Raw genomic sequence first — 27756 nt, 5'->3', positions numbered from 1 at the left:
GGCCGAGGGGAGGGGGAGGAGCAGGGGAGGGGTCTGGCTGCCCCGGAAGCACCTCCCCGCCAGCCCCCTCCTCCAGCCCGGCCTGCAAGCCCCCGGCCTGCAGCCCCCACCCTCCCGGCCCGGCAGGAAGTGACAGGCCCGAAGCGAGTCCCGGAGGCCTGGCAGAGCCGCTGCCGGGCCCGCACCCGGAGCGGCAGGAGGGGCGGGGAGCCGCGGCCGCGCCGGGCACCTCCCACCCCGCCCTCGGCGCCCCCGCCCCTCCAGGAAGGGGAGGAGGCGAGGGGGAGCCCGCCGCGGAGGCCGAAGGAGCCCCCCGCCCCAGCCAGGCGACCGGAGACCCCCAGTACGTGAAGTGAACGCCCCCCGAGAGGACTTGGGTGCAGAGCCAGGCGTGAAGGTAACCGGGCGGCCGCGCGCTGGGGAGAGGCAAGACGTCTCTGGGGGCTTGGCTGCGCGGGGATGTTTCTTCTGCCACCTCGGTCGCTGTAACGCCCCAGGTACCTCCCCCAGTTTCTTTCCCTGCCTACCTCTGCTGGGCTTTTCGGTCCTTTCGCTCTGCTTGTCCAAGTCCTGCTATTAATTTCGCTGTACTTAATACTGTCTGTCCATCACCCTACTTGCTTCTGACTGCCCATTTCCTCATTCATTTTTCCTTATCTGACTTTGGTTCTCCCATCTGAGCATGTTTTCTAGTTAACTACCTGCTTTTCATGGTCCGCTGGGTTCTCAGCCTCCCATTCCTTGACTTCTCTCTCCCTCCTGCCTGATTCACTTGCTATCAGTATTGCACATTGCTCTGCTCTGTTGGGTCAGTTCGCTCCTGGCACACCACCGTATCTGTCCTTTTCCTCCATGTATTTGATTCTTTTTCAGAACCTTATTTTCATCAAGGTTTCTATATATAACAACGACCTTGTTCGATCACTGACCCTGTTTTTAAGATTACTTCGATTTCTTTGGCATTTTTCCCTTCGACTGCCACCCCATATGCCTCACCCCTTGTCCAATGACAGAGTTTTAGAAAAGCCCAGGGAAATTGATTTCTTCAAACTGTTGAGTCAATAGACCCAGTTACCAGATAACTTTCCAGTAATGCTTTCTAGTTCTCAGTAGATCTATACTCCGACTCAGTCCAGTCTGTAAACTTTACACTCCATATGTGAGCGGGGATCAGCCATCCTGGGGACCTCTATGTGTCAGCTTATCAGTTTCTTCAAGTTTAATTCGGAAAACTGAAATTCACTGTATTTCCTAAACTTTTTGTTATCTTCATTTCCTATATTTAACTTTACAGTCCCAAAATTTATCTCAATGAATCGATTTTACGTGGCTACGAATGTGAGAATGATCCAGAATCAGGCATTGTTTCACTCTGTTGTACCTTGGGATCACTACTATTTGGAACCGACTCAGCGCCACCTAAAAACAGGATCCTGGAATCCTGGTTTGATGACAATTCCCACTGATCTTATTGAGAGACTTTAAATTGATCCCTTTGCATCTTATTCCCATGTCAGAATATGAAAAAGTTATGAAAACAGAACTCCTTTTCTTGGGAGGCAAGAAGTGGTACAGTATAGGCATTGCACATGTGATTGTAGGAACTAACATCTCTCTATGGGGATACTTGTAAGAAAGTCGTGTGTCTGAGTCCAGTCATCTTTACAACTATGCCGTGCTGCCTCTAATCCTTACCCACTTTTTTTCTTCACATGCTGATATTGAGGATTCATGGGTCTGTATCTGTTTAGTGCTTTGATATTTTGACAAAAGATGTGGGGAGAAGACAGACTAGAATTGAAGCTGATATGATACTGATTATGTGGGTTATATCTTTGTTTGCACTGACATTTGTTGTTCCTGAATGAAGCCAAAGAGATGGATAGAATTCTTGGGAATAATGTTATGATCAGATGATAATGGGAATTGAATAGAGAACTTTATTGCCAAAATGAAGTGGCTTGATTTGTTTTAGATGTAATTTTATGAGAAATTAATTCAGCCTAATAGACCTGTTGACAGCCGTTAGCAGAAATTCTAGTTTGATGTTTACATTCCTAAACCAAAGAGAGCTTCATTGACCTTAAATTTCTAATGCCTGGGTATCCAGTAGAGAATATAGTTTCTAGGTTTAACAAAAGAATTTACTGTACTTTTTTGAAAGTGTATTTCTCACTTTGTTCTGTCTCTTTGCTTAGTTCTTAGCAGTGTTTCCTTATTGCAAGTTTTAGCGTAGTTCCTGAGAGGTAAATTCTGTCCACTTAAGTAGACTGAAATGGACTTAACTCTTTTTGAAAATTTTACCGCATATATTTGATGTTTATTTTATGCCTGTGAGTTATTGATATAACTTAATGATAAAATTTAGCTGATAAAATTATGTCCTATCAGCTGTGAAGTCTTTGTAAATGGAAAACATTGAAGGAGGGAAAGTGACATGTCTGAGGAGTTACTCAGTTAAACAGTTACTCAGTTAAACTGCACTGGAACTAACTCAACATCATCAAGTCTGAACTGATTCATAACTGACCCCCCTAGTGAGTTTTCTGAGGCTATAAATTGCACAAGAGGAGATTGCCTGAATTTTTTCCCATAGAGTAGCTGTTGGATTTGAACCACGTGCCTTTGAGTTGGCAACACAGCTCCTTGTCTACTAGGCCACGTAGGCTATATAAATTGTAGACTAGCTCTTCTGTCACCTAGTTTAAGACCTGCCATGATCAAAATGAGCATAGTAAGCAGCTATACTAACTGACACTGCTTGTATCACAATTTTTGTGGGTTTTTAAAGAAGCACGTGCTGGTGGTGTTGTGATATTTATTAATTGTATGACCATGGAAAATTTCTTTAGCCTCAGAAAAACGTCAACTCCTACAGTTGAAATGTAGATGAACAACAGCTTAACTCAGTAAGAGGCACCTAATGACTTCTCAGTAAGGGTAACCATTGTTAAGGTAATGATAACAGATGGAGATAAAATGTGATAATAGCAAGTTTTAAGTGAGAAGCTTTAAACGTGTTAAAAGTGGAATGTAAGGTAGTCTTGTGAGTTGTCTTACTTTACCATTTTAATTTAATGACAGTTTTTAGGGGGATGTGTAAAAGTTGTTTTTAGATAGGGCATAGCTTCACAAGATGGTACAGGAAAAGAATGTAAGAGTGTTTACAAGTTTGAGAGTTCTAATACCAGAAAAAGCATGAGGCCTAAGAGGAGGATTCTTAGGTAACTTAGATTTATAATCATGTGAAATACATTTGGGATCAAGATGCAAATTTTAACCTTTGTTGCTTTTATCTAGGTCTTGAGTCAGTGCACCAGCCTTGGGGACCCTGGACCATTATCATGGAGACTGAGAGTGAGCAGAACTCCAACTCCACAAATGGGAGTTCCAGCTCAGGGGGCAGCTCTAGGCCCCAGATAGCACAGATGTCACTGTATGAACGTCAAGCAGTGCAGGTGAGGCTGAACTCTGAGAAACACTGATTTGAGTATTGGTTTGGGATAAGCAGAAATGCTGGAAGAGAATCACCCTAATGTTTTCCAGCAAAGCAGAGAAAGTGGGAAAGTTGGATTAGGTGATTACTAAGAAGTCCAGAAGAGCAATGATGCCAATTAAAAGGCTAAAGTGCACCTGATTTAAGGTGTGGTCTTTTCAGTCACCTGCTGTGCAACTGGACAGTATGGACAATGAATAAAGATGGTAGAAGAATCAAGCTTTTAAGTTGTGGTGTTGGAGAATAGTGCAGTTGGAGAATAGTGCAGAAGAACTAATGGACTGACAAAAGAAGAAATAGATATGTTTGAGAAAGTGCAGCCAGAGAGCTCCTTGGAATCAAGGATGGTGGACATGTTATTATTAAGAGAGGTTGTTTTTTAGAGAAAGACATCATGCTTGCAAAGGTAGAGGGTCACCAAAAGAGAGGAAGATACTCAACAAGATGGGTTGATATAGTGAATGCGGCAGTGGGCTCAAATGTGCGGGGGGTGATGAGGATGGAACAGGAAAGGATAGGATTCAGATCTGTTCATAGGGTCACTATGAGTCATATTTGACTCAACAGCACCTAACAACCACAAAAAATATCTTCCAGCTCTTAGAATCTGAATTGACAAAATTCTGAGTGAACAGAACAGAATTTTTTTATTTATTTTTATTATTATTTTTTTATTATTTTGTGTGTGTACTGTCAAATCGGATCTGACTGGTACAGGAGGAGAGTGTCCCTCCTTTCCCAGCAGAGCATCTGGTGGGATTTGAACCGTGCGCCTCTGGGATTGCAGTGCAGCTTCTTGCCACTAAGTAGGCCACCAGAGCTCCAGAACAGAATTTAATTCTTTTAGGTGAGACACCATTTAGTCCAACTATTGTTCTGTACCATTAAGTCCTAACTGATCCATAGCTAGCTGACCTTCCAGTGGGTTTTCAGAGGCAGTAAATCACATGGGAGAAAATTGCCCATCTTTCTCCTGCAGAGCAGCTTGTGGATTAAAACCACATATCCTGATGTTAGCAGCACAGTTTCTTACCAATAAACCACCAGAACTCCCAGATAAGCTGGAATGTGTCACATTTATAATCTTTGCCATTTCTTATAACTTATCAGAATAATGGAAATAATCATGAACCTCTTTCCGTATTTTTAGATCAGTAGTAAATTTCAGGTTTTACATTTTGTTGAGGACTAGGAGTTTTGTTTAAGACAATATTTTTAGTAGCTAGAATGACCATGCCCATCATAAAGATAGTTGTAATTATTAAAAATTAAGAAGGGAGCTTTGATATCCTAGTGTAAGGAGTTGTACTGCCAATCCAAAGGCAGGTGATTGCACCCCTGAGCTGCTCTGAGGGAAAAAGATGGGCAGTTTTCCCTCATGTCATTTGCTGTCTCTGAAAACGTATTGGAGGCTCAGCCATGAGTAGGTTCCGACTTGATGGTACATAACAATAACATCAGCAACAGAATGACTACTCATTGTAAAGCAATTTCTAGTTGAAGATTAAGAATACAGTAAAATCAGTTAACAATATAGTTAAATTACCACTGTCATTTTTATAACCATCAGTTAACCTGTAGATATATGAAAATGCCAATTGAGAATTTTACCTGTAGACTATTTCAAAATCTTGCTTTTCACTAATTTCCATTATTTCAAACCTCTTAAGGCTTTATCACTTTTACTATAGCTCTAAAGTAAGGTCTTACTCTTTTCTACATAAGTTAACATTCTATTTCTTTTCATTCTGTTTGTTATTGTTAGGTGTTGTAGAGTTGAGTACTACTCATAGAGACCTTGTGAAAAACAGAACTGAACCTTGTCCCATCCTGTGCCATCCTCATCTCCAACATATGTGAGAGCCTATTGCTCCAGTCATTGTGCCAGTTTATTTTGCTGACTTTTCACTGGTCCTCCACCAAATATGCTGTCCTTTTCTAATATTCCTAGCAGCATGCCCAGAGTATGTGAGATGAAGCTTCACCATCTCTGCCTCTAAAGCAGCACTCTGCCTACACTTTCTCTAAGATAGGTGTTTGTTCTTTTAGCAGTCCATGGAGAATTCAGGAACATCAGAACTCAAAGGCATTGATTCTTCTATCACTGTCCCAGTTCTTTTCTTTCCCAGTTTTCAGCCAAGTCCCCTTGGCTCACTACAGACTATGCTACTAGAGTTCCCTGCTCTACAAGCTGGTTCTAATTTAAAAATGGAAAAATAAAGATATTGATAATGTAGCCCATTCTCCCCTCTCCCTTCTCATGGCTCCTTTGACAGGGGATTACAGAGATTCCCATAGATAAGGAATTTAGAGTGACCATTTTCTCTTTCCTCCTAGGCTCTGCAGGCACTGCAGCGGCAGCCCAATGCGGCTCAGTATTTTCACCAGTTCATGCTCCAGCAGCAGCTCAGCAATGCTCAGCTGCATAGTCTGGCTGCTGTCCAGCAGGTGAGAGGTCAGCAGCTCGCAGGCCTGTGCAGAGGGGACAGGCACAACAGGTGGATAGGGGAGGCTTGCGGTACTGCATCTTGACTGAGCTAGGCCAGAGTCAGAGTCTTTCTGCCTCCTGTCCTGTAGGAGGTTTTACTGAACTTTAGCTTCTGTGTTATGCTAAGAACCACAGGGAAACTACTTTCTAAAGGTGGAATGCCGTGGTAGAGACCTACACTATCCAGTGTGGTAGCCATTAGCCACATGTGCTTGAGACATAGCTTGTCTAACTTGAAATACACTGCAAGACTTTAGATTTCTAAGATTAATATGAAGGAAAAAATGTTAATATCTTTGTAATTTCTTATACTGGTTATATATTGAAAACATTTTAGATGTATTCAGTTTAATGAAAGATTATTAAAATTAACATTGTATGTTACTCATATTAACTTTTTAATTAATTTTATTAAATCTAGTTTTTTGCTAGATTTACCAATGACCCAAAAGTTCTTTCCCTGTCTAAAAGTGATAGTAGAAGCAGGAGGATGGGTTGTCATCCTGCCCTGGGAGGGTGTGGGGAGCTGTCAGGTTAGTGTATATGGTAATGTGCAGGTTGTTCAAAGAGTGGAGAGACTTTTCTTTATTCTGGAGTAGAAGCTAAGTTGTTCCATGAAATAGTTAATTTTTGTGTGTGGTTTAGTATTGGAAGATTCAGATCCTTTTCCTTTGTTTTCTTCTGTTTGCTCTTGTTTTCCTTCCCCTCGTATAGGCCACCATTGCTGCCAGTCGGCAGGCAAGCTCCCCAAACACCAGCACTACACAGCAGCAGTCTACCACCACTCAGGCCTCAGTGAGTACTGTGTCTGCCCACTGGAAGTCTTTTTCTCTGTATCCTTGTCCCTGAGTTAAATGACTTCATGTAACTGACCTGAGAGTGTTCATTGGACTATCGATGGATGTTTACCATTTCAGGGCTATTGTACATACAGTCACTATGAGTCACAAGCTATTTGATGGCACATAACAACAACAACAACATGTACAGAATAGACATATAAGGGAATGTAGCCAACTTTAGCCTTAATAAAGGGATTGAGGAATGGAGGACATTTTTTGGACAAAAGTGAGATAAAAGAAAACTGTATCCTTTATTAAAGAACAATGTCCTCCATTTGACCCAGACTGATATATTTTAAACTTTGGAAATTCCTCATAGTAGTTTAGATGGCACAGATGGATAGAGAATTCGAAATAATTTACCTATGGCTATAAATGCAAGATACTTTGTTTTTTGACCCTTGTCTGTGCCTCTCTAATTTGTCAGTAAGGGAATTCCTTTCTCTCTTCTCAATTCTTTTGTCATGATTCCATTCTGTTTCTGTACCGCACAGATTAATCTGGCCACTACTTCAGCCGCCCAGCTCATCAGCCGATCCCAGAGTGTGAGCTCTCCTAGTGCCACCACCTTGACCCAATCTGTGCTACTGGGGAACACCACCTCCCCACCCCTGAACCAGTCCCAGGCCCAGATGTATCTACGGGTAAGCCACAGACCAGGCATAGCCACCAGTGCCGCTGGGGCATAGTTTCATCCCAAACAAGGACTTGAGTAAAGACCATTTTGTTTACAGTTGGCTGCCCAGATGTTTTGAAACAAGTTGATAATTTCTGTGCCTCCTGTACCCCTACAAGTGATGCTCAGTATCAGTATTCACGTTCAAGCAGTCTGTAAATGACATTGAGATTCTGAGCTACAAGATGCTGACCTTGCTATTTAGCTAAATTAAGTCAAATGTGGTCCAACCTTTAGACCTGTGGCTCAGGTTTCCAAATTCTAGGTTTCCTCTCTTAGCTCATCTTTTTACTTATGGTTTCTTAAGTGTTTGACTCTTTGCTGTTGACATGCTGTTTTTCTGTACATTTTATGTTTTCTTCTGGATCAGTTATCACCTATGGAGAATGACAGGCTCTGGGTTGGCATGGCAAGGGACAGGACTTAGCTATTTAATTCCTCTTTTTCATTTTTACTTGTCTTTTCATCTGTCTCTTCTGTCTGCTTTTCTTCTGCTCTTCTTCTCCTGCTCTGCTTGCCAGCCACAGCTGGGAAACCTGTTGCAGGTAAACCGGACCCTGGGGCGTAATGTGCCTCTGGCGTCCCAACTCATCCTCATGCCTAACGGGGCCGTGGCTGCAGTCCAGCAGGAGGTGCCATCTGCTCAGTCTCCAGGAGTTCATGCAGATGCAGATCAGGTCAGTGGCAACCCTTCCCTTGCAGGTATTCTTGGGGGCAGTGAAGGGAATATCCATGAGCCAAGGCCCAACTTTGCCATCACTGTTTTCTAGAATTCTTTTTTTTTCTTTCCTTAGTTGATAGAGAAGTTGAATCTCTTCTAATACTTGGAGTTAGGAAGGAAGACATAGTTCTGTTCTTTCTTGTATTATTTACTGTATATTTACATATGAATACTATTGTTGAATAGTAATGTATATTATATTGATGGTGGTGGTATATGCAGCAAAACATACACCAATTCCTCAGTGTACACATGTACAATTCAGTGGCATTGGTTATGTTCTTTGAATTATGCAACCATTCTTCATTTCCTCCAAATTAGTCTTTCTCCATTAACAGGAAGTCAGTACCCTTTAAACTTCTTTTCTGACCTTTTGCTGTTATCAGTTTGAGCATATGTATATAGTGGTTGAAGAGAGCACAATATTCAAGGCAAACATTCTTTACTAAATAAGATAACCTATTTGATTTAAAAATGAGCTCAGGGGATACTTTTTGGTTTGTGTTTAAGGTGTAAAGATTCTCTAAGGTCAGTAGTTTAGGGATCTAGCCACAGTGACTCCAGAAAATACTGTATTCTTTGGAAATCTTTTCGCATGCTTTTCTCCTTTTTATTTGGATTACACTATAGAATCTTTCATTAATATATTCAGTGTTGGTAGCTTGGAACTATCAAGTTCTTCCAGTCTCATGACAAAGAAGGTATTTGTTCACAGACCAATTAGAAATAAATTCCATTTCTTCTTCCTGTTCCTTATTTATGGAAGCAGCTTTGGGTGAAACAACCTTCTGGTTCTGGAAAGTCTGATTCTCAATATAAGTCAGGTTTCCCTATCCTTTTATGGCTGTTTAAGAAGTCTCATTCTTTATCCTTGTAGAAGTGTTTTATAAAAATAAAAAGTTGAGAGTATTCTGTTGCCTATCTGATGGATGTGAATTAGACCTAGCTGAGTTTTTAATCAGCTGAGGTACATAATTGATGATCTTATGTGAAAGCATCTTGTTAATACTATTGCTAAATATTGTGATTGTTGTGTACCTAGAGTAGGAACTGACGCACAGCTGACCCTCTGACAGGTTTTCGAAAGTAGTTAATCACACAGGAGGATATTGCCCATCCCTCTCCCACGAAGCATAGATGTTTGATTCTTTTGTCAGAGTTCTTAATTGTGGTAATTCTCATTTTTATTCTTCATAAAGGTCTTCGTCACTATTACTTCTTATGCTTTGTTTCCAAAATATATATAAATAGATAGTTATTCTCACACAATTGGACTGGAATATTTTCATTTGTTATGGAGAGACACAAATTACGTATTTATTTCATCACTTTAGTTTACTCGTTAGAAAGTATCAGACCATATTTTCAGTAGTTTATTGTGTTTTGGGAGAAATTTTATAGAGCAAATTAGTTTTCTTCTTAATAACTTACATATGTTTTGATTTATGACATTAGTCAAAATCCCATCAATGTTACAGCACACTTCTGTTTCCTCCCTAGGTTCCCATTTTTTCCCCTTGCTCATCTTTGCACCTTCTTGCCTCTAAACTTTGATTTTAGGCAAATGCTGCCTTTTTGGTTGGTTTGGTTGATTACTCCAAAGGGCCTCTTCCTCACAAGCGTTATGTTAATTTAGAAGCCTGCCTACTATGCATACCCATGTTTATTGTGGCTTTGTTCACGATAGCAAGGAATTGGAAACAACTTAATTGCCCATCAACAAAGGAATGGATAGAGAAGCTGTGATATATTCCCACAATGGAATACTATGCTGCATTAAAAACAAGAAACTCATGCAGTGACCATGGAGGACATTATGCTGAGTAAAATATCTCAGTCACAAAGGGACAAATACTGCATAGTGCCACTGTTGTAAAATAGGACGAGACTAAGAAAGATGGGATAAATAATGTATACTGCATTGAAATAGATGAGGAAGAAAACTCTTTAAAAGGGATATGTGATTAAGTATTATTGTCATGACAGGAATCCAGTGGACCTGGGGGGAGGGATTATAAAACAATGGGGGAACTCTACTTTTCAAAGAGAAGAGTGTACTAGGGGGGAGGGGTAGGCGGGGAGAAAAGTGCAACAATGAATGAGTGGAAATACAAAGTCTCTAAATTTTCGTTAAAATTAATAAATAATTAAAAAAAAAAAAGAAGCCTGCCTACTGTTTGGTTGAAAGGAAATTTCCAGAAGTGGGTTTAGTTCCAGCTTTGAAGATTGTTTAAGGGCCATAGAGTCAGGGATTTCACCAGTTTCTATCAGACCAGTAAATGTGGTCTCTTTTGTGACTTGGGATTTTGTTCTACATGTTTCTCCCAGTCTCTGTGCAGGGCCTTCGGTTGTGATCCTGATCAGCGTGGATGATTGTGGTAGGCAGGCAGGCAGGCACTATTTAATTTTTTAAATAAAGAATCTCAGGCTAGTGAAGATTGTAGTTTTTGCGATGCATTAGTCCTTTGGACTAACTGTTTCCTTGAGTTACTGGTTTTCTTCATGGACTCTTACTCTTGATGTATTCACTTATGTGATTGAGACTTTAGAGATTAAAAAGAAACTGTGGGTCTTTCAAAGATTTTAGAGAATGAACAGTGTTAAACAATGTTACTGAGTGTTGTATTAGTTTAGACAAGAGATGATTATTTCCCTGGGCTCTAGCTTTGTGAGACATTTTGATAGCCCTTTTTTAAAAAACAAAACAAAACCGTGATTTTAGTGAAAGTTTACAGAAAGGATGGATTTTCATTCATTCATTGATACATATTTTTCCTCCATACCCCCTTTAGCAGAGGCTTGATTCATGCGAAAGATTTGATTTGGGTTGAGAAGCTAACTATAAAAATAAAGGGATAATTCATACATGTAAACTTGAATGTAAGTAGTGGGGGTGGGGTGAAAGAGACAAATGGAGACAGCAGGCTTGGTGTTATGTTGTTAGTAGTCTGAAACCTAAGTGAAAGAGTTAGGGTTAACTTCGTAGGTTTCAGGGGCCATTGCTGATTATTGAACAACTAACTCACAAAATAAGGAAAATACTTTAGAAAGAATCACTGGGGAACATATGCCTAGAGAAAAAGTGATACAAATTTAGGCAATGTGCTAAGAGACTCTTGGTCACCTACTTATAAGTTGTTGTGTTCCGTCAAGTCAGAACTGATTCATTGATGACCTTCCAACAAGTTTTCAGAGGCAGTACATCGCACAGAAAGAAATGCCCACTTTTCTCCCTTGGAGCAGCTGGTGGATTCTAACTGCATCCCTTTGGATTGGCAGAGCAGCTCCTTACCACTGAGCCACCAGAACTCAGGTATATAAGTAAGGTTATGGTAATAGCAGTGAAAGTGGAGGGTGAAATTGCATTACTTTCTAATCCAGTTTATCCATCTAGTCTTTGTTCAGATATTTGAGTGTGAATATATAGAAGGACAGAGAGTAATTGTTAAAATTGTGAGTCTGATATCTAAGTCAGATTCCAGCTCTAGGACATACAATGTGACGTTGGACAAATGATCTAATGTCTTTCTTCCACATTTTCTTCATCATAGAAATGAGTGTTAGACTTACCTAAGGATGTGTTGTGGAAACTAAATGAGTTTGCATGGTTAAGTGCTTGGAACAATGCTTGGACTTAATATCAGCTTTTATTATATAACACACAGTCTTTAGCCTTGGATATCCAAGAAAGTCATAATCACTACTCTGGTGGAGATTCTGGACCATTGATATACTAGACATAAAATTGTCTCTTGAATGGTAAAATTGCAGCTTTATTGGCAAGTACAGAGTGCTCTGGAGCATAGAAAGATGCCTGGTGAATGTAGCTTTGGAAGAGGCAGAAGAGACTTCTCTGAAGAAATGAAATTTAAATGGGGCTTAAAGAAGTTAGTAAAGTGAAGTCCACTCAGGGACTCTGAGGTTATTGACGAGTCCACAGATCCCAAGGAGCTTGACATATTTGAGGAATTGAAGCAAGGCGATGTTCTTCATGTTCTTCCAGTTTGGCAGAGTGGGCTGGAGATGGTACTGGAGAGTTAGAGGAATCCTCATCTTGTAAGCCCTTGCCCTTCTTAGGTGCTATTCAATCTTTTCTAACTTATAGTGACTCCTCTACAACAGGAAAAAAAGCACTGTCCATTCCTGCTGTGCTTATTAGGCCCGTTGCTGAAGTCACTGTATCAACGCATCTCATGGAGATCTTTACTATTTCATTGATGTCTTTTCTTCAGCACTATAAAGTGGTCCTCTGCAGCACTTTTTCCCAGTACAGTATGACATTTCATTTCTTGACTGCTGTTTCAGTGGTCATTGATTATGAATCCAAGTGAAAGAAATCCTGGACAACTTAACTGTTTTCTCTTTTGTCATATGAGGATTTTTGTTAGCTTTATGCTGAGCTGTAATCTGTGTTGTTTGATTTTCATCAGTAAATGATGTAAGTCTTTGTTTTCAACAAAGTTGTGTCATGTTAATATTTCAGTGTACTAATAGGTGTTCTTTCAGTCCAGGTGCTGCATTCTTTATATAGTTTATCTTTTCAGATTATTTACTCACCATACACATTGAATGTTTGCTGTCAGAGACCTCTCCAGAGTACTGAAGAGCATTGATGTCAGTCTGGAGACCAAGGTGCCCCTGATACAGGCCATGGTCTTTGCAGTCACTTGCTATGCATCAAAGAGCTAGACAATGACTAGGGATGATAGAAGGAGAATTGATACCTTTGAGCTATGGTGCCAGAGAAGAAGAGTATTAATATTCCATGTACTGCTAAGAAAACAAACAGGTTCGTCCTGGACAGAGTTAAACCAGGCTGTTACTTGAAAGCAAATATTCTGAAGTTTTGTCTGACATACTTTGGACATGTTGCAAGGAGGGACCAGTCTTTGAAGAAGGACGTCATGCTTGGAAGGGTGGGTGGGCAGCGCAGGAGAAGAAGACCCTTGATGAGGTGGATTGATTCAGTGACTGGCGTAATGGGCGTGGTATGTCAGAGACAATAGGATTGACACAGGATAGAGCAGAGTTTAGGGCTGTTGTACATAGGGTCGCTATGAGTCGCAGGCAACTCAAAGGCACATAACAACATCTCGAATGAGTATTGTGAAAGAATGTATAACCCTGATGCATACTTTACCTGATTTTAAAACATACAGCATTCCTTCGTTCTGTTTGAAGAAGTGCTTCTTGGTCTACAGGCTTGTGTTTTTGAAGACATGTCTTGGCTTCTCTAATGAGGATAAATGTAAGGCGTATAAGTGAGTTTAGGAAGCACAGGAGTGCTGAAACAGTTTCAGTAACAGTGACTTGGATTGGGTTGTTAACGGTGAAGAAAAATGAATACTTTTGAGAAAATTTAGAAAGATAAATCAGTTGAAGAAGTGGAACTGATTTAGCAGGTGGGAGTTGAAGTAGATGCCAGACCTGAGAACTGACATGAGCAGTAAGTGGGGTCCAGTTTATGAGATGAAGAACAGTGAGAAGCAGATTTAGGATGAAATTCAATTTCGGACTTGTCACCTTAGAAGTGCATGTGAATCATTTACAAGAATGTGTTGAGTCAGCTATCTTATCATCTGTCTCTTGTCTATCTATCTATATCTATTGCTTAAGCTAAGTGAAAGGTCTTGTTGGAGATAAATGTTTGAGAGGCATGGAGATGACAGTTGAAGCCAAAAGAATGTGGATAGGGAATAAATGAGTCTTTGAACTTGGAGAATTTAGAATGAATCTTTAGAAATAGTGCAATTCATGGGTGAGTGGAAGGCTCGCAGAGGAATCTGGGAAATAGCAGCCAGAAGTAGTTACTAAGAATTTAGCAATAGTGAAGGAGGAGGATACAGCTGGGGGTTAGGACTTGTAACGTGGATGGGAATCAGCCAGTAGTGGAAAGGTTGAATAGATGGAAGAGGATTGGTATTTGTAGATTTTGAGAAGGCTACGAGGGTGGGATCTAGAACCAAAAGGGATGATCTTAGTTAAGAGGGAGAGAAAAGAGAAGTCGTTAAGTGCTTGCTCATTTCGCTAAAACCAAAATACCACTTTTCAGTGGCTCTGTGGGAGAAAAATGGGCAGTCTCTTCTCATTGTAATTTATAGGCTTAGAAATCTGATAAAGGGTCCCCATAAGTCAGAACGGACTCAGTGGCAGTTGAGTGAGTGAGTTTACTTGTTTATCTAGTAACTGGTTTTATGTTTTGTTTTTTTGAGGTAAAAAGATATATTCATTAGAAAGTTACACCCCAAAGAAAGGGATAGTTCCTGGAAAGGAATTACGGAGGACGCCTATCCAGTAACTTGTTAATCTAATAGGCATTCCCCAATTCTGTCCTCTGCCTGCCCCTACTTGTGGTAATTATCATTCTTATTCTTGGGTTCATTCTTTTTTGTCTCTTTGCAAAAAGTATTTTTTATTATTATACCTAAGACATAAACAAAAATAGGAAAATATGGGAACTCTTGTGGCCTAGAGGTAAGAAACTGCACTGCCATCTCAAAGGCACACAGTTCAGATTGACCAGCTACTCTGCAGAAGGATGGGCAGTCTCCTCCTGGTGGTTAACTTCCTCTGAAAATCAGATATGGGTCCCTTCTAACTTAATAGCACACAACAGCAATGCAGGGTAGGATTGGGCATGTTGTTAGAAGACGTTGTTCTTTGGGGAGGGGCAGCATGCGAGGAAAGGGTCCATGAAAGAGAGGAAGACCCTCAGTGAGATGAATTGACAAAGTGACTGTGACAGTGGGCTCAAGTGTGTCAGATTGTGAGAATGGCACAGGATAGGACAGGGATATGGTGTTTATAGGGTTGCTATGAGCTGTACTCAAATTGAGGACACCTGATATTATAACATGCAGGATAAAGAGAGTTCTGGTAGTCAAATGATAAGGTGATACACTGCCAAAACTAGGAGTTAGAATCCACCAGCTGCTCTATGGGAGAAAGATGAACATTCTCTTCTCAAGCAATTAACTGTCTTTGAAAAATCCAGTGGAGAGTCAGCTATGAGTTGGTTCAGACTTGATGGCATATACAAGTCACCTAGGGCAAGGTTACTAAGCATTTTTCATAGAGTTGCTATGAGTCATAAGTCGACTGATGCCACCTAATCTTAACATGATGTGCACTTGTCATCCAATCCATGTGTCCAATACCCTTTTTCCTCCACTAGTGTATTATTTTGAAGCAAATTCCACAACTATCAGTCAGCATTTAAAAGATTCTTACCTGTTTGTAATCATTTTTGGAAGTTTTTTGTTTTTTTTAATATGTAAAGAGTCTTCCAGAATGGATGCAGTTAGAACGGATTTTGCTGTATGATTTCAGATAAGGATAATTATGATATAGGACCACTAATATAAAAAAGGGAGCTCTGGTGGCCAAGTGATAACAAGCTTTGCTGCAATCCTGAAGACACACTGTTCAGATCTACTAGCTGCTGTGCAGGAGAATGATGGACAGTCTCCTGTGCACTTAACTGCCTCTGAAACCCAATGGAAGATCAGCTGTAGGTTGGTTCTGAGTCGATGGTACCCAACAACATTTTAAAACTACGTAAAAAATGGTTTATATACATTTAAAAAAAATCAGTCTGGCGGTTTCTCATAGATGAGACTTGAGGGAGAGTGGAACATAAAATTTTATATGCTGTTAGAGACCTCTCTAAAGTACTGAAGAGCAGTTGTGTTACTCTGGAGACAAAGGTGCGCATGATATAGGCCATGGTCTTTGCAGTCACTTGCTATGCATCAGAGAGCTGGACAATGACTAGGGAGGATAGAAGGAGAATTGATGCCTTTGAGCTGTGGTGCTGGAGAAGAGTATTGTATATACCATGGACTGCTAAGAAAACAAACAGGTTCAGCCTGAAGAGAGTTAAACCAGTTTGCTCCTTGGAGGCAGATTCTGAAGTTTTCGTCTGATGAACTTTGGATATGTTGCAAGGAGGGACCAGTCCTTGGGAAGGACGTTATGCTTGGGAGGGTGGAGGGACAGTGCAGGAGAGGAAGACCCTCTGAGGTAGATTGACTCAGTGACTGAGGTAATGGGGTAAGTGTGTTAGTGACAGTGAGATTGTCACAGGTCAGAGCAGGGTTTAGGGCTGTTGTACATAGGGTCACTGAGTCACAGGCGACTCGACGGTACATAACAAGAACAACAACAGCATATAAATATATATTTTTTGGCAAGGCACATAAAAACAAAGCTGGTTAATCTATTTCTGTAGTTTTAATAGCCTTGGAAAGCTTTTGAAGCAGTTCTACTCTGTCCTTTAGTGTTGCTGTGAATTGAAATCACTTGAGCTCTATCTATCATCAAGGTCCATCTGTATAGCTGTATATTGTTATAGTTTGTTCACATCATTATTTCCCCTTAGGTTGACTGGCATTTAGTTTTTACCTAGGTTTTTGTAAACAGTAACAATGCTGTTAGGAATAGTCTAACGGTAGTAGTATGTGGGCAAGCATGTCACTTGTGTACTCCTGGACTTTAGAGTGGTAAGTGTCTAAGAACTTTTGGATATGATTTCAGTTTTTTTCTCCAAAGTGAGTTTACTTATTTTTAATTCCATCACCCATGTATAGGAGATATTTCAATTATGGATTTGATCAGGTTTATTCTGATTAATGCTCTTCAGTGACTTCTTCAATCAGTTAAATGGTCATCATTTCTTCCCTGTATTCATAATTTGGAATACTTTGTGTGCAAGGCACTATGCTAGGTGCTGGGAATATAGTAATAAGTATGATAAGCTTTTTTTCTAAATTAAATTTTAGTCTCTCTTTATCACCATCTCTCTTACTAGTCTGTCTTATTAGAACACTTGTGGATGTGTTCATGATATGGTTACTTTCTTTCTCCCTAGAAACAGCCTACCATCTTAGCTTTATTTCTTGCTGCTCCTTGAAACTCAGCTCTAATATAGGTAAGAACAGGTGTTCACAAATTTCCAAACTTGGTATGCCCTTTCCTGGCTCTGTGGTCTTCTTCTGTTACCTATGTCTTCATTCCCCTCCCCTTCACTATTATCTGATGCGTCTTAGATAATACATCGTCTGTTCTTGGAAGTCTTTATTGATCTCCCTCTTCGAAATTAATCTTTGTCTTCTGCTATAGAACCTTCTATGAGTCTGTGCATACATAGTATTACATAGTGATTAGTGATTTTTCTATCCTTCTCTAATAAAATGTATTCATTGTCTTTCTTTCCTGCATTCTGCTGTCCAGCATAGTACCTTAAGCATAGACGTTTGGTAAATGTTGAGAAGTTGCATGAATGAGTGGAGAGGAAAAAAGATAATCAAAGATCTTTTTTTAAAAAAATGTTCTTTAGATGAAAGTTTACATAGCAAATTCATTCTGTATTTGTTAGTTTGTACATAAAGTTTTCAGGATATTAGTTGCATTGGGCCACAGTATGTTAATGCTCTCTATGTTTCTACCCTGTTTCTTCCCCTTAATTGTAGCTAGATTTTATTTGCCTTTCCTATGCTCCTGGGCAATTACTGTTCTTTTCATTCCATATAATTGATTGCTGTACAGAACACATTACTCTTGCATTATACTGTTTATTTTATGGGCATGTTTATTGTTTTGAAGGTGGTTTCTCAAGGGCTCTTTAAATTTCTGTTGGTACCAGCAAGTCGAGTCTTGTGTGTGTGTGAATTTTGTTTTTCTGTTCTACATTTTTTTCCCTCCCTATTATAGTGCCTAGTCTATGTGTGTTTTTTAGGGGTAACTGGGTACCATCTCGTTCTTCTGGACCAGTGTATAGACATTGGTTCATGTACCACCTTACTAGTTTTGGGTTTTGGTTTTGTGTTTTTTTTTTCGTTGTTGTTTGTTTGTTTTTTCACTTTCCTTTGCACTGAATGGGAAAAGACCAGTAAGTAGCTATCTTAGGAGGCCATTCAAGTTTTTAAGAACTCGATGCCACTCACCAAAGTAGGATGCAGAACTGTGTCATTATAAAATATACTCTTTTAACTGATACAGGTTTGATATCCCTGTGGTCTGCAATCCTTTACCCTAAGCCTAAATATTTTGTCTTGAGGGGTGTTTAGTTATATCTAAAAAATTTTTGTGGCTATGCTTCTAAGAGACATTTTGAAGGAACCAGTGATCAGATTTAATGATAGACTTGATCATGAAGAGATTGAAAAATCAGGTATGAGTTTAGAGTTTGGGAGACTGGAAAGCCTTTAATGTGTATTATAATGATGGTGGTATGTGTTGAGGTAGATTGTGAAATATGACACTGTTATGGATTTCTCTGCTACTCTTGAATTGGTTACAGATACCATTCATCTTAGTGCCTCTCAATCTCTTTTTTCTAATTTGTCTGTTTTTCACATTTTTCAGGTGCAGAACTTGGCAGTGAGAAACCAACAAGCCTCAGCTCAAGGACCCCAAATGCAAGGCTCAACTCAGAAGGCCATTCCTCCTGGAGCCTCCCCTACCTCTAGCCTTTCCCAGGCCTCTAGCCAGGCTCTTGCTGTGGCTCAGGCTTCCTCTGGGCCCACAGGCCAATCCCTCAACCTTAGCCAAGCTGGAGGAGGTAGTGGGACTAGCATCCCAGGGTCTATGGGTCCAGGTGGAGGTGGCCAAGCACCTGGGGGCTTGGGTCATTTGCCTTCCTCAGGAATGGGTGGTGGTGGGAGCTGCCCCAGGAAAGGCACAGGAGTGGTACAGCCCTTACCTGCAGCCCAAACAGTGACTGTGAGCCAGGGCAGCCAAACAGAGGCAGAAAGTGCAGCAGCCAAGAAGGCAGAAGCAGAGGGGAGTGGTCAGCAAAATGTGGGCATGAACCTGACACGCACAGCGACTCCTGCTCCCAGCCAGACCCTTATTAGCTCAGGTGGGTTGCTCCTTCTCAGAATCTCATTGTTCTCTTAGAACTTGTTTGAAATCTTGAGAGTGCATTCTTTACTTTTCTTCCTTGTTTCTTTTAGACTTGTAGTGGAAAAATATATCAGCTTTGGACATATTAGTCTTAGAAGACAGGAGGACAGGTGAAAGAGACTGATCTTACCTGTTTGCAGACAACCTTACAGTTTGCCTTGTCCTCTTTTTTAAGACACTGAATTCTTCAATTTATGTGCAATACCTGTTCATTCTCACAGTTCTTACTGAATTGCCTCCTAGAACACAGTTTTTAAAAACAATCTCCTCAAAACAGTCCTCATGAAACTATTTTCTTTTGCTAAGTACACATAAAATGGATTTGACATTTAAGTATTCCAAAGATAATACAGGTTAGGTAAGTGTAGGAAATATTTGAGTATTGTTAAATTGGTGAGCAAGGGAGTCTCAACTCCTTGAGGGAGTTTCTTTGAGGTCTTGAAGAGAAGAGATGCTCATGCCTGATTCAGGGGGGAAGCGTATGAATGAGGTGATCTTTCTTGAGTTCTTTCCAGCCTAGATTTCTATTTACTCTATGATTGATTCTAAAACTATTTATAACTTGGAGAGATGATTTCTACTTTTAGAGTGATTATTATTTTCTGCTCTTCTCTCTTCCATTGTGGTTATGTGCGGATAGCCACCTACACACAGATCCAGCCCCACTCATTGATTCAGCAGCAACAGCAGATTCATCTACAGCAGAAGCAGGTGGTAATCCAGCAGCAGATTGCCATCCACCACCAGCAGCAGTTCCAGCACCGCCAGTCCCAGCTCCTTCACACAGCCACACACCTCCAGTTGGCTCAGCAGCAGCAACAGCAGCAGCAGCAACAACAACAAACTACAACCCTCACTGCCCCTCAGCCACCACAGGTCCCACCTACTCAGCAGGTCCCACCGTCCCAGTCCCAGCAACAAGCCCAAACGTTAGTTGTCCAACCCATGCTTCAGTCTTCGCCCTTGTCACTCCCACCTGATTCAACGCCCAAGCCACCCATCCCCATCCAGTCCAAACCACCAGTAGCACCTATCAAGCCTCCTCAGTTAGGGGCTGCTAAGATGTCTGCTACTCAGCAACCACCACCTCACATCCCTGTGCAAGTTGTAGGTACCCGACAGCCAGGAACAGCTCAAGCACAGGCTTTGGGATTGGCACAGCTGGCAACTACAGTACCTTCCCGGGGGATGCCAGGTACAGTGCAACCAGCTGGACCAGCCCATTTGGCTGCCTCACCACCTTCGTCCCAGGCTCCTGGTGCACTACAGGAATGCCCTCCTACGCTAGCCCCTGGGATGACCCTTGCCCCTGTGCAGGGGACAGCACATGTTGTAAAGGGTGGGGCTACAACCTCTTCACCTGTTGTAGCCCAGGTTCCTGCTGCCTTCTACATGCAGTCTGTGCACCTGCCGGTGAGTGGGCTCTGATGATTTCAAAGAAATTCACTGGGAGAGTGAGTTTGGGATTTAGTGGAAACAGCATAATTAGTAGGGAATTAAAATGTCAGAGGTTAGGATATTGGTATCTGCTTTTGTGAGAAAAGGACAGATTTAACACATTAATGTATACACTTTAATGTAATAATACTAAATTTGCTGCTGAATTCAAGATGGTCTTGACTAAACGAATCCTTAGAATAGTTCTTGATTGGTCTGTAAGGAAATCAGAGTCTTGAAGTCAAGATCAAATGATTCTTTTTGTTATTGTTGTTAATATGTAGAGATTGTATTTTGGAAATGACTGGAATTTAAGTATATTAGGAAAAATATAAATGTTGGGTAATCTGGTAATAAGCTGGTATTCAAGTATGGAAGCAATTGTGGCCATTCTGTTTTATCTTGCACTTAGAAACCGTGGTTTCTTCCTCTTTCCTATGCACCATGTAGGGCAAACCCCAGACACTGGCTGTCAAACGCAAGGCTGAATGTGAAGAAGAGAGAGAAGATGTCTCAGCATTGAATTCAATGCTTTCTGCCAAGGCATCTCCTGTAGCAGAGAGCCCAAAGTCCATGGAGGAGAAGAGCAATCTTGGCGGTTAGTAGCTAACTTTTGAAGTAAAATGCTCTTGAAGTACACAGAGCTAGAGAATTTTGCATGAACCAGAGACAAATATAAATCAGTTAAAAATGAGCAGTTCCAAAACTTAAGTACTCCAGAGTGAATAATCAAGGTTGAGGATGTCTTATGGAAGCTCTTCCTGATTAATTATCTCATTCATTTCTGCCTTAATCTGTGTTTGTTTTCCAGACAAAGCTGAACCAGTAGCTGGTGTGAATGCTAATACCCCAAGCAATGAACTAGTTACATTGACCTCCACCCCATCAGCACCACCACCTACGCTAGCCATGGTTTCCAGACAAATGAGTGACTCAAAACCCCCACAGGCCATTGTGAAGCCTCAGATTCTCACTCACATCATTGAAGGCTTTGTTATCCAGGAAGGAGCAGAACCTTTCCCGGTGAGGGGTTTGGGGGGCACTTTGGGGCACTTTAAAGTAGTTATCTGATCTGCTAGCCTTCAGAACCCCATTGAAAACAAGCACAGAGCTATTTGGTATTTGCAAATAAGGAAAAGAAAAGGTGTGAATCAGAAAAATGTTGAGAAATGTTTGAACTAATCTTTAAAGCTATATATGTAGTTAGACCAAAGAGACTGCTTTATACTGAAGAACATTTTGGTAGACAAGTGACACTTTCCTAGGTCCCACTATTTGAACAGTTTTGTTTGTTCAGTATGATCTAAGAAATAAGTCTAAGCAGTTTACAACTATCTCACATTATATGATGGTTAAAATGATCACAGTTATTACTCATTCAGACAAGGGGAGATCCATAGGGGGAATGACACTGTGAGGTACTGCATTGGATGATACCAATTCTGGTAATTCCACTGAATGGCTGACCCGAAAAAAAAAAAAAGCCAGTTAGATGCTTTATTGCCATATTGAAAGTGATTTTCTCTTAATCAAACAGTCATTATGAGCTCAGATAGAGGCAAAGGTATTCTGATGAGCAATATTGGACAGAGCTTATGTAGACTGAAAGGAAATTAACTGATTAATTTTTCTGCAACAGGTGGGCTGTTCTCAGTTACTGAAAGAGTCTGAGAAGCCACTACAGACTGGTCTCACAGCAGGGCTGAATGAAAATCAGTCAGGTCCCTTGGGAGGGGACAGCCCATCTGCTGGTGAGTATTTTGAAACTCATCTTGGGTAGGAGGCTCGTGGAGTTGTGTTCGGGGACTTGGTGTAAAATGGTAACTATTTAAAAATCTGTTTGATCTACATATTTCTTCTCCTTCTGTTACTACTAAGATAATTCTTGACTCATAGTGACTATAGGACAGAATAGAGCTGCCCCTGCACCATAGAGTTTACAGTGCAGTAATCTTTATGAATCTCTATGACTGCTATATTTTTCTCCTGATGATGGTTCAGACCACCAGCATTTCGCATAGCAGCCATGTACTTAACCCCTTCACTACCAGTGCTCCTTTTCTATATACAGAAACTATATTATAGTATCAGAGTATATAGACTCATACAAAATTTATTGGAATTTTATCAAGTCTAGGTCAATTAACTTTATTACAGACTTCTATTACATTTCCCTCCTTGTTTTGGGGAATCTCTGTTGGGAGAGAGAGATCATGTGTCTTTTGGTCTTTATTAAAGCACTTCAACCAGTGTGCTCGTTAAGAGGCATGGCTGGTTGAAACTTCATCTCACATACTTTAGGCATATTGTCAGGAGGGTCCACCATGAGGTCCCTGGGAAAAGATACCATGCTGGCAAAGGTCAGAGAAAGAGAAAGACCCTCAGTAAGATGGATTGACACAGTGACTGTAACAGTGGTCACGAGCATATCAGATCATGAGGATTGCACAGGATTGTCAGATCTGTTGTTGAGAGGGTTCAAGCTCATAGGCATCCAGCAACAGCAATAAAAATCACTTCCTCATTCCCACTCAAAAATGAAGTATATTTGGCCCTGGGAGTATGAATTCAGATCCAAGAAACATTTATAATGGAAACAGTCTATTTTATAATTTTCTGGAACTACTAGTAGTAAGGGTTGCACTGCCAGCCCAAAGGCCTTGGTTCAAATCCACCAGCTGCTCCTCACGAGAAAGATGGGCAGTCTCCTGTGTAATTTACAGTCTTTGAAAGTCTACTCGAAAGTCAGCTGTGAGTCAGTTCCTGCTCAATGCCACAGAAAATAAGAACAATGTTTTTGAAGGATAAATATTCATGGTTTTGGATTTTGAACTTTTATATTAGTGTCATAAACCCGTGTTCTAAGCACTGTATTATCAAGTATTAGTGGCCAGTTTCATTTGCTCTATAATCCTCCCTGTCCCTTCCCAGCCTAGATTATGGACTGAAATTTTAGGTATTTCAATTTAGGCTGTTTACTTATTTGGGGGAAACTGCCTCACTATATCGCTTAGTAGTTACTTAGCGCTAGGCCTGTTGATGATCTGAAGAGTAGTAGAAACTGACGGTGACTCTCCAGCTATGCTTTTTTGTTGTTTTTCAGAACTAGATATGAAGGCAAATCTCCTGAAGTGCGAGTACTGTGGAAAGTATGCCCCTGCGGAGCAGTTTCGTGGCTCTAAGAGGTTTTGCTCCATGACTTGTGCTAAGAGGTATTAATTACAGGCACCACTAATGGATATTTTATGTCTCCTTTGTTTAAGGACCAGCACTTAAGTTATTTTAAAATAACAAATTACATTTCAGGCTGATTAGTTGGGTAGTTTATAATACCTTTTTGAGCCTCTATATATGTCTATATAAAGTATACCTGTCATTGAGGGTAAGCTGTTGAATTGCCAAACTAAAGGCAGGTGGTTCAAATCCACAAGCTGCTCTGCTGGAAAAAGGCAGTATCTTCCCATGCAATTTACTGCCTTTAAAAACACACTTAGGGGTCAACTCTGAGTTGGTTCTTCAAGGCAACGAATGAGCGTATCTATGTTAAATACACACATTCTTATCTATAGGTATAATGTGAGCTGTAGTCACCAATTCAGATTGAAGAGGAAAAAAATGAAGGAGTTTCAAGAAGCCAACTACGCTCGTGTTCGCAGGCGTGGTCCTCGCCGCAGCTCCTCAGACATCGCCCGAGCCAAGATACAGGGCAAGCGCCATCGGGTGAGCTTCTGGACCTTTTACCTACCTTCTTTACAGGGCAGTACCTTTGCCCACCAGGTGCAAGGTGTGAGACCAGAACTCGTTTGACAGAGCTTGTATTACTTCAAATGGCAAGACATTTTGACTTCCTTTTTCTCTTGACATTGACTGATTCATGTATTCTTTAATCTTTACACTATATTTGAGTTAATTAGATCATCTGTTAGTAACATTAGTTAAGGGGAGAATCAAGAATGATAGTTATACTTGAAAGGTCCTTGGGCATTTACAAGTGAGGTACAGATTGTTGTACTTTCCCCTCTATGGCAAGTATTAACTAACCCAAGGTGGATAAAAGAGTGGGATTTCTGAGTTAATACTTCTTTTTGTGGATTTAGTTCTTTTCTTGTTTTTGGAAATTTTCTCTGTAGGGTCAAGAGGACTCTAGCCGGGGTTCAGATAATTCTAGTTACGATGAAGCACTGTCTCCTACATCTCCCGGGCCTTTATCAGTGAGAGCTGGGCATGGAGAACGTGACCTGGGGAACCCCAATACAGCACCTCCAACACCAGAACTACAAGGCATAAACCCCGTGTTCCTCTCCAGTAATCCTAGTCGATGGAGTGTAGAGGAGGTGTATGAGTTTATTGCTTCTCTACAAGGTACTGATGGCCTCTCCAGCAGACCCAGGACATGTCTATGCTTACTTACATGATTTCTTTAGGCCACCCCATATAGGCCACTGTTAGGGAACTAACTGACTTTGAAGTGCTATGGCAGTATAAAGGCTTATTCTTCTCTTAGTGTTTACTTATTTGTTCACTGCCTGGTTTTAATTTTTTCCCTAGGTTGACATCCTCTACCATGGCAGCAGTTACGCAGACATCTTTTATTATTCACCTATGTTTCCTAACAAAACTTAACTGTGATACCTGATATAGAGACTTTTTCAGTGGAGGTGATTGGGACCATTTGCCCAATTGGATGGCAATAGTTTCTAACCTGTTCTTGATAAAGTATAGTCTTTCCCAGAAAAGAATCCTGTCTTGATAATTGTCTAAATTCTAGGACTTTAAAAAACCTTTGTCAAGGGGGGTTGTGGGGAATAGTACTTTGGCATTACTTCCTCACAGGCCACTTAGATTAAGTTAATTTATATGGATTTGTCTTTGCAAATTTTTTTTATAGTGCCCTCATTTCATCTCACTTGCCATCTCAGGCCTTTATATTGCTGATTTTAGGGCAATTGAGTTCTTCCTTAGGGAGCTCTGGTGGGCTTGGGGGTAAGGCGTTGCACTGGTAACCTAAAGGCATTTGATTGGACTCCACCAGCCGCTCCCTGATACAAAGATGGGCAGCCTCCTATGCTATCTACAGCCTCTGAAAATCTGTCAGTTAGCTATGAGTTGGTTCTCACTCAATGGTACATAACAGGCATATTTATTCCTCTTTTCACTCCCCTCCCCTTACTTTTTCACACTGTCAGTTTAACACATACATTCCTAACATTTTCTTTTAGGTTGCCAAGAGATTGCAGAAGAGTTTCGTTCCCAGGAAATTGATGGACAGGCCCTTTTATTACTTAAAGAAGAACATCTCATGAGTGCCATGAACATCAAACTGGGTCCTGCTCTCAAGATTTGCGCCAAGATAAATGTTCTCAAGGAGTCCTAATGTGCTGCTTGCACAAACCAGCCTCAGACAGATACTCTTTAATAATCCAGGTCATACAACCTGGTATCAGCAGAGACTTTGTAGGGAAGAAAGAGTTGCCCCATCCCAGTGTCACAAATCTGTAGCGGGGATTACTGAGACAGGGAAGAGGAGTACCAAGAGCCGTTTGCTGGTGCTATTGTGGCAGTTTGACATTTTCTTTGGTTCAACTTGATCTTTAAAAATCTTTATAGTTCTCACCATTCTTACTGACCTGAGTCTATCTTCATAAAACCGGTCATCTTGAGAATCAGGGCCAAGCAGCCTTATCCTGGAGTGGTTATCTAGCCAAGGTCTTAATTATCCAAGAGGAATATATATATGTTAAGGCAAGGAAATGTGTGGGATGTAGGTTTACCTCCTCAAGGGGAGGGATAGGGTTTTCTAGCTTGTGTGATACAAGTGGCAAAATCTGGTACCCTCCTTCTTCACTCTGGATTGCCCTACTGTAGCTGTGGCCCAGAGTTTACTTTTTGTCACTGTCTACCTTGGTATTAAACATTTTCACCTGCATCTGTGGCAGGATCATCAGCCAGTGACTTGGTTGGCAACTTCTGATTTGCTGCAGGGACTAAAAGTGTATGACTGGCACCCATGTGGCGGCTGTTCTTTCTGCATTCCCCACTCGTATCCAATTTGTCTGTGTCCCTGGCCCTTTCCTTTTAGTTCCAACTCTGATCTGTCTTATAGCTTTATATGACAGGAGTGTGTGAGGCTAAGGGCAGGAATATAATAAGGACCTGACTAAGGCACCCATTCCTTGTAAAACAGAAATACTCAATTATTTTTTTTTTCTTCCTCAGTAAAGGGATGAAAATTGGTCTCAGTTGTCTTACTCTATTATAGTATTGCTACCCTTTTTTATACAAATAAGCAGGCCAAGGTAATTCTGTTTATCTTTAAATTATTTTTTTTTTTTTACAAAATGTAATTTTAATTTTTTTCCCCTTTCATTTTAAACCAACAGGGTGTGGGGGAAGGAATGCAAACAAACAAAAATGTTGCTTTTTATAACATCATTTTCCCTGTTTAAAAAAGAAAAATCATTCCTATATAGTAAAGTCCAAAAATGAAATAACTTCATTTTCTTCTCTAAAGCCTAGAAAAAGAGACCCTTGTCACTTGAACCATATTTTTTTTTGTTTGTCTCTGCAGCCACTGTACTACTGTTCAGTGTCTCAGGGGTTGCTTAACAGAAGTTTCAACCACACTTCTGGGCAAGTGGTCTAAACAGATGGAAACATCCTAAGATTAAAAACCTGGAACACAGAAATGTGGACAACACACCACTTCCCTGAGCCAGCAGAAAGAATATATGTATGGCACTCAGACAGATTAGAGAACAGTTGAGTCCTAGATGCCTCACATTCACTTCCATTCTCTTTCCAGATAATTGGGATAAAAAAGAAAAATTACAAGCCTGGAAAGAAAAGTGCAAAATGTGTAGAAATACTGGTAGAGGGCAACCTAAAAGAATAAAAGCTTTGCCAGCTTTTACTACAAAAATGCAAAGAAAAAAGTAAATAGATGTTCCTTTTCTGGAACCCCAGGCAGTTTCATTTCCCTTTCTGAGTGGATCTCTACTGGGCTTCAATTGATAAGGGCATAAACTGACAATACTGCAAACTAGGGTCCAATTCAAGTTATTAAAGTCACCCCAATACCATCAAATGTAACTCTGTAATCCGGCAACTGAAACATTCACATTTTCCCCATCCTAGTCAAGGTGGGAGGGAGCCATGCTTCATACCCAAAGTACATGGTTTGAATCTACTAGC

General features: G+C 40.7%; 2 protein-coding genes across 4 annotated transcripts in view; both read left to right on the top strand.

The window, feature by feature from the left end:
* The window catches only part of A2ML1 (alpha-2-macroglobulin-like 1), a 141139-nt gene extending 140783 nt beyond the window's left edge, over positions 1-356 (top strand). The window contains exon 37 of the mRNA XM_006901763.1: positions 77-356. Within this exon, the coding sequence (XP_006901825.1) occupies positions 77-356 (280 nt within the window). The remainder of the gene's footprint in view (positions 1-76) is intronic.
* PHC1 (polyhomeotic homolog 1 (Drosophila)) lies at positions 122-26799 on the top strand. Of its 3 annotated transcripts, none has more exons than XM_006901748.1 (16): positions 122-397; positions 1727-1735; positions 3301-3458; positions 5834-5944; positions 6699-6779; positions 7321-7470; positions 8024-8179; positions 18589-19084; positions 19769-20541; positions 21016-21163; positions 21377-21588; positions 22205-22316; positions 23669-23777; positions 24135-24285; positions 24696-24927; positions 25785-26799. In XM_006901748.1, the coding sequence occupies exons 2-16, from the start codon at positions 1732-1734 to the stop codon at positions 25937-25939; spliced, it is 3048 nt and encodes a 1015-aa protein (XP_006901810.1). In that variant the 5' UTR covers positions 122-397; positions 1727-1731; the 3' UTR covers positions 25940-26799. The 3 variants fall into 3 exon arrangements, with proteins under 3 accessions (XP_006901810.1, XP_006901812.1, XP_006901811.1); XM_006901750.1 differs by having other exon boundaries at positions 173-397; positions 1727-1739; positions 25785-25939; XM_006901749.1 differs by lacking the exon at positions 1727-1735 and having other exon boundaries at positions 288-397; positions 25785-26395.
* Positions 26800-27756: the final 957 nt, after the last annotated feature.

Source organism: Elephantulus edwardii, unplaced genomic scaffold (assembly GCF_000299155.1).
Source record: "Elephantulus edwardii isolate Elephantulus edwardi_28Jun2011 unplaced genomic scaffold, EleEdw1.0 scaffold00342, whole genome shotgun sequence".
NCBI classification, from domain to species: domain Eukaryota; kingdom Metazoa; phylum Chordata; class Mammalia; order Macroscelidea; family Macroscelididae; genus Elephantulus; species Elephantulus edwardii.
The sequence above is the reverse complement of the archived record's forward strand: the minus strand, read 5'-3'. Positions and strand labels throughout refer to the sequence as shown.

Bases quoted from the DNA above. Each gene is read 5' to 3' on its own strand.
- PHC1 (XM_006901748.1), top strand. The intron at 19,085-19,768 runs GTGGGTTGCTCC...ATGTGCGGATAG, and splicing joins CCAGACCCTTATTAGCTCAG to CCACCTACACACAGATCCAG. The intron at 23,778-24,134 runs GTATTAATTACA...TCTTATCTATAG, and splicing joins TCCATGACTTGTGCTAAGAG to GTATAATGTGAGCTGTAGTC.